The sequence below is a fragment of the Oratosquilla oratoria genome, chromosome 17, assembly GCF_046742065.1.
Source record: "Oratosquilla oratoria isolate Oo_2021 chromosome 17, ASM4674206v1, whole genome shotgun sequence".
NCBI lineage: Eukaryota > Metazoa > Arthropoda > Malacostraca > Stomatopoda > Squillidae > Oratosquilla > Oratosquilla oratoria.
In genome coordinates this window covers 28953986-28963985 of record NC_134793.1, presented here as the reverse complement: position 1 = coordinate 28963985, position 10000 = coordinate 28953986, and the positions used below count along the sequence as shown (strand labels likewise).

The 10000-nt window shown below is 47.1% G+C and overlaps 2 protein-coding genes across 8 annotated transcripts in view; one reads left to right on the top strand and one right to left on the bottom strand.

Moving 5' to 3' along the window:
- The window catches only part of LOC143034565 (uncharacterized), a 328538-nt gene that overhangs the window by 14692 nt on the left and 303846 nt on the right, over positions 1–10000 (bottom strand). For all 6 annotated transcript variants that reach the window (XM_076200807.1, XM_076200808.1, XM_076200803.1 and 3 more), the window contains one exon: positions 1885–2022. In XM_076200807.1, the coding sequence (XP_076056922.1) occupies positions 1885–2022 (138 nt within the window). The remainder of the gene's footprint in view (positions 1–1884; positions 2023–10000) is intronic.
- Positions 1–10000, top strand: part of LOC143034567 (uncharacterized) — a 428587-nt gene that overhangs the window by 378565 nt on the left and 40022 nt on the right. The window lies entirely within an intron of this gene.

Genomic DNA, 10000 nt, shown 5'->3' with positions numbered 1-10000 from the left:
TCCTTAAATCTCTCTTTTATCATCTCTATGACTTCCTAGACCCTCTTATGCCTTTTTTTTTTTTTTTAGGAATGTGTCCTTTGGGGCTACAGGGAGAAGGATGTCTAGTCCTATCGCCGTCCCGTTTTTTGTCGCCCCGTGCGTTCAAGCAGGAAGACTTGGTGGCAGTATTCTTTTCCCCCAGCACAGGGTCCAAGAGGTGCCAAGATAAAAGAGAGGGAAGAGGGTGGAGCGGAGTGGAATATGTTGGGGATGGAATGGGTGGGAGTGTTTTTTTTATTTTTATTTTTATTATTTATTTATTTATTTATTTGTTACATCCCTTGTAAGGGGGAAAAGGCCTTTGGTATATGTATGTATGAATGAATGACTCCGCTTCTTCGGATCCATACTGTCCCCAAAGACAGAAGCGCTGGTTATTGTTGGAAAACATCTGTACTCCCGAAATCGTCAGGATCTTCACCAAAGATTGCGGCAGCGTTGCATTCCTAGATTATCTCCCTGAAAACTCTTACCTAATAAGAACTGGCCGCGACAACCCAGAAGCTCCCAAAACAAGGTCATCATATTAAGACAACAGGGCAGGACTCGCAGTAATGTATTCAAATTGGACAAATTTAGATTTAAGAAGGAAATAGGCAAGAATTGGTTTACTAATAGGGTGGTCAACGAATGGAATAGACTTAGTAACCATGTAGTAGTGAGCGCTGAAACTATCGGTTGTTTTAAGAAACGGTTAGAATTTTAATGGATGGGGATGACAGGTGGTCATGGACATGGAACTGCCTAGTGTAGGCCTTATGGTCTCTTGCAGTCTCCTTCATTCTTATGTTATCATGTTCTCAAAACAACTAAGACACCTCCCCTACTCAAAACTCTTCCCCATCCTCTCCAACCTATCAACTAAGAGCCCAATCCATCCGCGTATTGTAATTAATCTTATCAGCTCTAAACTACCGTATCTTGAAACATATAGTTTTGATAACAAAAGCATCATACCAACCCCAATCTGGATGTGTTACTGTCCTTTTATGTACAAACCAATTTCAGTGACTTGTCCAATGGGGATCTTTTTCAATATATTACTGTAAGCGGATCGAGTAACAATATAAGGTACGTCAGGACTCGAAAATGTGAAACTACAAAAAAGCTTTTCTCATCACGACGTACAAATAATCTATCAATATAATCTTGTCCGTTTTTAAAAGCTCTTGCCTATACAACGCTGTGTAGGATAGCTACGGTAGCCATTAGGTGAAACTGAGGATATTTACATATTCTGAGAGACTCGTTCTTTTTATTTCTATTTTACTTTAACTTATATATTCATTTATTTGTCTATTGTTTGGAGGGATGGGGCAGTTTTACTCAAATATTCATAGACACTCAAAAAAGGACGACTACTCCCGTGGCCCTTTATCAATCACTCTATGTCAGTAGTTCTTAACCTTTTTCAGTGCCCTTAGTACCCCTTGATTATCTCAGAAAAAAATTCTCGCACCCCCATCCACTACAAATACAATGCAAACATGAAAAGGATTAGTGATACAAACCTTGCTGAGAAATAATGAGATATGTTCAACAACTGGACAAAAGTAGCCTACTTTTTTTTTTTTTCAAATTAGAAATGTCAATTGGTAGGATACAGTGAATGCATATTATGCTTTCTCATGGTAAATTGTACAGTACCATTGCACTGGCTACCATGTCTCGTGCCTCCACGTTCAAGGATTCGTTCCCTTTGGGGGGGGGGTATAGGTACCCCCCCCAAAGGTTATGAACCCGGGGGGGGGCAGGCACCCCCCCCCCGGGTCAAGAACCACTGCTACAGACCTCCCACTCGAGCACAAAGACTCACCCTTGCGAACCCAAGACAACACTCACCCTCGACTGCACCCTGAAGACGTGGCAGTAGTGTCCTTTGGTCTCCATGTCTTTGGTAATGTAGGCGAAGTGCGAGAGGTCGTCAGCGTCCTGGCACGCGCAGTGGATGTTCCGGATCTCGTGTTCGCAGATGAGGACCTGGGGAAGCAGAAACACGCGAGAACCATTAGTCGCAGGAGATAAACGGGGTCACACGAAGAAGTGTCGCCTCCGGAACGCCCGCACGAAGAATCGTTATCACCATGAGATCCCACCTGAAGAAGTGTTACCCACAGAACGTCCACATAAAGAATCGTTACCACCATGAGATCCCACTCGAAGAAGTGTCACCCTATGAGACCCCACGTGAAGGAGTGTCACCCCCAGAACACCAGTATGAAGAATCGTCACCCCCATGAGATCCTACCTGAAGAAGTGTTACCCACAGAACGTCCACATAAAGAATCGTTACCACCATGAGATCCCACTCGAAGAATTGTCACCCTATGAGATCCCACGTGAAGGAGTGTCACCCCCAGAACACCCGCATGAAGAATCGTCACCCCCATGAGATCCTACCTGAAGAATTGTCACCCCAGTACGCCGAATACCAACAGTGGAATAAAGATTAGGTTAGGTTAGGTTGAATGAGGGTTATGCTTATTGTTATCAACTTGTACAACGGAAGAATCGTAAACCCAGGGTGGCCCACACGAAGATTTGCCTCCCTTGGATAGCCCACATGAAGAATTGTTTCCCTGTCCATGTCTGGGGAGAGAAGAGAGCAAAGGTTCAGGGGGAGAGAAGAATGGAGGGAGAAAGAGGAGTGGGAGAAAGGATTAGTGGGGGGAGATGAGAAGAGGAGAGAGGAGAGGGGAGAGAGAGAGAGAAGAGTGGAGGGAGAGAAGAGGGTAGGAAGAGATGAGAGGAAGGAGAGAAGAGGGGATGGGAGAGAGGAGGGGAGGGAGAGAAGAGGGGAGGGAGAGAGGAGAGGAAGGAGAGAGGAGTGGAGGGAGAGAGGAGGGGAGGGAGAGAAGAGGGGAGGGAGAGAAAGCTGGAATGAGAGACGAGGGGAGGGAGGGAAAAGGGAGGACAGAAGAGAGGAGTGGGAGAAGAAGGGAGGAGAGGGGAGAGAAGAGGGGATGGGAGAGAGGAGGGGAGAGAGATATAGGGGAGGCGAAAGAGGAGGAAAAGTAAAGAAGCAAAAAGAAAGGTAGAGAGAGGAAGAGGAAGATAGAAAAAAAGAGGGGGAGGGAGAGAGAAGAGGACAAGACCAGATGAAAGGGGAAAGGGGAAAGAGGAAAGGGGAGGGGAGGGGAGAGAGGAGGAGGAGGAAGATATAAAAGAGGGGAGGGAGGGAGGGAGGAAAGAGGACGAGAGGATGTGAACGGGGAAAGAGATAAAGTGAGGGAAGGGGGGAAGGGAAAGAAAATTATAAAAAAAAAAGAGAAACGAGGAGGAGGAGGATAAAAAGAGGGAAGGAGAGAAGAGAGGAATGAGTGAAGAGGACAAGACGAGGAAGGAGAGAGAAGGATAGGACATGATGAAGATGGAAAAGAGGGGAGAGAGAGAGGAGGTTAAGCAGAGAAGACGTGAAGAAGATGAGGATAAACGAGAACAGGGGAAAGAGAGAGAGAGAAGAAGAGAGCAGAAGGAGGAGGGGAAGGAGAGAAAAAGAGGGGAGGGAGAGAAGAGGATTGTGTAAAAATGGAGAAGATAAAGAATGGCGGTACAATACAGGAGTGGCAGAGGAGAGGTGGGCAAGAGAACGAGATAAGACGAGAAGGAAGAGAGAGAGAGAGAGAGAGAGAGAGAGAGAGAGAGAGAGAGAGAGAGAGAGAGAGAGAGAGAGAGAGAGAGAGAGAGAGGGAAAGAGAGAGAGAAGAGGGGAGAGGAGAGGAGGGAAGAATGAGAAGATAGTAAATCAAGTAGAGGGAAGAGAAAGAGAGAGAGAAGGGAAGAGTGAGAAGATAATAAATCAAGCAGAGGGAAAAGAAAGAAAGAAAGAGAGAGAGAGAAGAGGGGAGAGAAGGGAAAAGTGAGAAGATAATAAATAAAGAGAAGAGGATAAAGAGCCAAGGAAGAGGTGGTGGGAGAGAAGCGAGAAGAGTAAAGAGAGAAACGAAGACAAAGACAGAAGAGGGAAAGAGAGGAGGAGGGGAGGAGAAGAGAGGGACGAAATGAAAGACGGGGGGGGAGGGGTAGAGTGAGGGAAGGGGAGATGAAGAGGGGGAAGAGAGATGAAAGAGAGTAATGAATGAAAGGCAACTGGGGAGGGGAGGGGGAGGAGAGAGGAGGAGAGGAGATGAGAAGGGGAGGGGGGAAGGGAGGGGAGGGGGGAGGGGGAGGAGATGAGAGGAGAAGGGGAGGGGGGAAGGGAAGGGAGGGGAGGGGAGGAGAGGAGATGAGAAGGGGTGGGGGGAAGGCAGGGATAGGAAGGGGAAGGAAGAAACAGGATAAGGTGGGATAGGGAAGGAAGGGAAAGGGAAGGGAAGGGAAGAGAAGAGGAGGAGGGGGCCGAAGGAATGGCGAAGGTACGAGAGGTGAGAAGAAGGTATGCGATAGCAATAGAAGGAAAGATAAGGGAGAGAATATTTAAAAAAAAATGGAAAAGGAGGGGGAGGAAAGGAAGGGAGAGGGAGGGAGGGAGGGAGGGGAGGAAAGAGATGGGAAGGAGATGGGAATGAAACGAGGTCGGGAGGGAAGAGGTGGAAAGGGTTGGGGAGGGGAGGGGAGGGGAGGAGAGGGGGAATGAGAAGGTAGAGGGGAAGTGTATACACAAAGAGCGAGGGGGTGAGTGAGGCAGAGAAAGGTAAGCGGAAAGGAAGACGAGGAGGAGGGGGAGGAGGAGGAGGAGAAAGAGGAGCAGGAGGAGGGGAAAGGGGATGAGAGGAGAGGTGAGAGCATGAATGGGAGGGGGAGGGGAGAGGACAGGGACAAAGTATGACACAGGGGGGAAGGAGGGTGATCGGGGGTGGGGTGGCGTGTGTGTGTGTGTGTGTGTGTGTGTGTGTGTGTGTGTGTGTGTGTGTGTGTGTGTGTGGGCAGGGAGGGTGAAAAATCCAAAGATAAAAGGCAACGTGGGACAACAAAGGCACAAAATGAAGAAAAAAAGGGGAAAGAATAGAATAAACCAGGAGGGGACGAGGGCAAGGTGGGGGGGGGAGAGGAGGAGGAGGAGGAGGAAGAGGGATGATGGGGAGGAACCCAGAGGGAAGAGGGAGGACCTGGACGAAATATGACAAGAGAAGGGAAGTCACAGGGGAGGAGGAGGAGGAGGAAGAGGGGATGAGGATGAGGTGGAGTAGAGGAGGAGGGTGAGGAAGTGGAGGAGGAGCAGGAGGAGGAACAGGAGCTGAAGGAAGAGGAACAGGTGATGTGAGGAGCGAAGAATGATACGGGAGGAAGAGGAAGATGAAGGAGGAGGAAGATGTACGAGGAGGGGGAAGAGGAGGAGGAAGAGGAACACAAAGAAACACAAAGAAGAACAAACAACAGCAGGCCTACTGGCCCTAACGAGGCTGTTTGTGTTTACTATACTAAGCTACAGTTAAGAAAACAGGGCAACTAGGCAATAGAAGATGAACTAATACTACTGCTACTACTATACTATCCAATTACAATTAGATGCCGGGCTGTCAGATCTTTTATTGCAAAGGATAATATTTTATTAGCGGATTAGAGTCCAAATATTTATCGAAGCGATTTTTGAATGTTGTCATTGTGTTACTTTCAATGACGGTGGAAGGTAACGAATTCCACACATTAGCAACTCGGTTAAAAAAGAAGTGCTTACTTTCATTCGAAGAAAATCTTTTACCAATTACTTTAAAATCGTGACGTCTTCTTGTATTTGATTGGTCTAATGAGAAGTAATCTTCGACATTGATGTTGTCAAAGCCTTTGAACATCTTAAAAACCTCGATTAAATCTCCTCGCATTCTCCTTTTTGAAAGTGAGAATAAATTTAGACTTTTAAGTCTTTCTTCATACGGCAGATTTCTCAGCCTTGGTATCATTTTAGTCACTCTCCGTTGCACTCTTTCTAGTTTGCTAATATCTTTCTGGTAGTATGGGGACCAAAATTGTACACAAGATTCAAGAAGGGGGCGAATCAAGGAATTATAAAGTTTTAACAATATTTTTTCTGATGCGGAGGAGGAGGAAAAGGAGGAGAGAGAGGAGGAAGAGGAGAAGGAGGGGGAGAGGGAGAGGACGAACTAGAAAAGTTACTGGAGAATGTGGGGGGAAGAGGAGGGGGAGGAGGAGGAGGAGGAGGAGGAGAAGGAGAAGGAGGGGAAGCGTGGGAGAGGAAGAACAGGAAGACTTGAAGGAGGAGGTGGATAAGGTTGTAGGGGAAGAGGAGGGAGGAGGGGAGAAAATTGGTAAGAGGAGGAGGAGGAGGAGAGGAAGAGCAGGAGGATGAAAAGGTGTACGAGTATATGGGAGAGGAGGAAGATGAGGAGGAGAGGAAGAGCAGGCGGAGGAAAAGGAGTATATGGAAGATGAAGATGAGGATGAGGTGAGGAAAAGCAGGAGGAGGAGGAGGAGGAGGAAGAAGAAGAGGAGGAGGAGGGGAGGAGAAGAGCAGGAGGAATATGTGAGTGAGGAGGAGTATGGGAAGAGGAAAACCAGGAGGAGGAAGAGGAGGAGGAGGGGAGGAGGAGGAGGGGGGAGGAGGAGGAGGGGGAGGAGGAGAAGAGCAGGAGGAATATGTGGGTGAGGAGGAGTATGCGGAGAGGAAAACCAGGAGGAGGGGAGGAGGAGGAGAAGAGCAAGAGGAAGATGTGGGTGAGGTGGAGTATGGGGAAAGGAAAACCAGGAGGAGGAGGAAGAGGAGGAGGAGGAGTAGGGGAAAAAGAGAAGAAGAGCGGGTGGAAGAGGAGGGGTATGAGGAGGGGGTAAGGAGGCTTACGATGATAAAGGAGGAAGAAGAGGAGGAAGAGGAGGAGGAGAAGGTGAGGTGGAGAAGAAGAGCGGAAGGAAGAGGAGGAGGATATGGAGGCTTAGGATGATAAAGTAGGAAGAGGAGTAGGAGGAGGAGGAGGGGGAGGAGGAGGAAGAGGAGGAGTAGGATGAGGGGGATGAGGAGGCTTAGGATGATAAAGGAGGAAGAGGAGGAGGAGGAGGTGGAGGAAGAGGAGGAAGAAGAGGAGCAGGAGGAAGATGAGGAAGAAGAAGAGGAGGAAGAGGAGGAGGAAGAAGAGGAGGAGGAAGGGGAGGAGGAGGAAGAGGAGGAGGAGGGCAACGTTCACACACAACCGCGCAGTTTTTCCATGACTATGCGGTACCGCCGCGGTTTCCGCGCGGTTCAAACCGCTAATGTGAACAAGGCCTAACAGTGACAGGAGGGAGGTGGAAGGAAGGAGTAGAAAGCGGACCTGGCTGAGAGGAAGGGAGGGAGGGGGAGGGGGTGAGAAGGAAGAGGAGAGGAGAAGAGAGGAAAGAAAGTGAAGGAGAGTGTGATGAGGAAATGAGAGGGAAGAAGAGAGGAGAAGAGAGGAAAGTGAAGGAGAGTGTGATGAGGAGATGAGAGGAGTCAAAGAAAGGGCAAAAAGAGTAATTTAAGGAAGACGGGGACTCAAAAAGTTAAAAGCGATACTTTCTTATTTATTCATATATTTATTTATTTACTTATTTATTTATAAATTCATTTATTTACTTGTTTATTTATATATTTATTTATCTATTCATTTATTAGAGGACATTAGTATCCACTTGTGAAATAATGCTGGTTGAATGTGATTGGTAGTGATGTTACCAAAGTCAATACCTCTGACGGGGGGTGGGGGGGGAGACGGGAAGGGGGGAAAGAGAGAAGAGAGAGAAGGGAAGAAGAGTTGGGAAGGGGAGTAAAGAGGACGAAGAGGAAGGAAGGTGAGAGTGCGAAGAGGAGATTGGAGTTTGAGGCAGCGATGGGGAAGTTGGTTGGGTTTTCAGTGCGTATTGACAATACTAAAATAATCTAACGAATATTGACAGTGTCAAGTTGATAGCCACCACCCCAAACCGCATGAAAGAACATGGTTGTCAATAAATATTGGCAATATTTGTACTGACAATACTAAAATAATCTAACGAATATTGACAGTGTCAAGTTGATAGCCACCATCCCAGAAGGACCTCTAGACATGGTTGTTATGGAAACCGTATGAAAGAACATGGTTGTCAATAAATATTGGCAATATTTGTACTGACAATATATACTAATATCAATGTATCTCATTTCAATAAATGGGGACCACTTGAGGGAAGTCTGGACTATGGGGAGGAGAGAGTGGAGGGTGGAAGAGGTGAGGATGTGGAAGAACGGGGAAGAAGGAGAGAAAGAGAGAGAAGCGAAGGGAGTCGGAGGTGAGAACGGAGAGAGGGGAGTGGGAGGAGGAGGAGGAGGAGGAGGAACGGGGAAATGGGGGTGACATAACAGAATGAGTTTAGATAAATTGAAAAAAGTGAGGGTGGAGGAGGAGGAGGAGGAGGAACGGGGAAATGGGGGTGACATAACAGAATGAGTTTAGATAAATTGAAAAAAAAGTGAGGGAGGAGATGGAGGAGAAAAGGGAGGGGAAGGGTGGGGGAAGGGGAGGGGGGAAGGGAAGGAGAGGGGGAAGGGAATGGGGAAAGATTAGACAGAAGCAGATGAAGAATGACTCTCTTTTAGCTGGAGGAGAGGGAAGAGGAAGAGAAGGGAGAAGGGGGAGGGGGAAGGGAAGGGGAAGGAGAGTGAGATGGGGGAGGAGAAAAGAAGGGTTGGGTAGGAGAGGGAACGGGAGGGGAGGTGAAGGGGAGGGTGGTTAGGATCGAGGTGGGGAAGAAAGAGAAGAAGGGAGGAGAAAGGAAGGGAAGGGAAAGGAAGGAAAGGTGAGAGATGAGGAGGGAGAGGACTGGGTAAGCTAGAAGTGGGGAGAGGAGGGGAAAGGAATAGAAGGGAAGGAGGGGAATGGGACTCGTGGGGTTGAGGGCCTTGAAGCAATAAGGACCAATATGAGGTCTTAGTTTCTATATTATTCATACTTGCACATGGAGCCCTATCAATACACATGCACATGGACACCACAACAAATTACACACGCACTAACATGGGCGCACGCACACACACACACACACACACACAACACACAGAAACCAGTCCACAGTAATAAACACAAACAAAATTACAGAATTTTTTTAATGGAGAGGCCTATGGGAGGTCCCGAGGATTGTTGCCGGCTTTCGTGGGGTTGGGGGCTTCAAGTTCATGAAACTCGAAACAGGAGTCCTTCATCAATTATATTATCACTCCCACCACTCACTTCTCTTAACCATCAAACTCACAAACTTTGCGTCCGAAGCAACGTTCCCTCTAATTGTTTGCTGTGAGTGATTCACCTTGGTCTTTGGATCACGTGTTGGACTCGTGATCGACAGCTATTTCCCTCCCGGAAGAGAGCTCAGAGCTCGTATGACCGATCTATGGATAATGCTATGACCTTACACGCACACACACACACAACTCCCCGCCCACGAGAGTTGGAGTAACGACTCGAAGCGCAGCGATACTGAAATAATTTCAGTGAGGGCAGAAATTTGTTTGAGCAAATTTTGTCTTCTTTGCAAAATTTGTGAGCACCCCACACCGACCGGCGAGCACAGTACAAGCTATCTCAAAACTGCAAGTGAAATTATGAAAATGTACACTAACATTTTCAAAGGTCAATAACAGATTCTCAAAATCACATCATATTTTTAACTCATTATTTTGAAATTATGAAAATAATTCCTTTAATTAAAAAAATTAATCTTGAAAGTTTTGTGTGCGCATATTTTTGCTTTTATGCGCTTGTTGTAATAAAAGTGCGGGCGCGTACATGCACACAGCCTAAAGTGAACTTTGTTTCAAAGTCCTTCCAGTCTCCGCTGCTGTCTTCTTCCCTCAGTTCTACTGACATCCGCATTTCTTTTACCCAAGTTCATATTTTTCTGCCATCTCATCTGTCATTGTTTACTTTCAGCACAACTTTATATCTCCCTCCCTTTCCCTCCTTCTCCATTAAAAATGACACATCCTTATCCTGAAAAGATAAACATCTAGAACTCTTCTAATCCTTCCTTGGGGTACCACTACATAGTCCATTAATGCCCTATCACCTTTCCATCC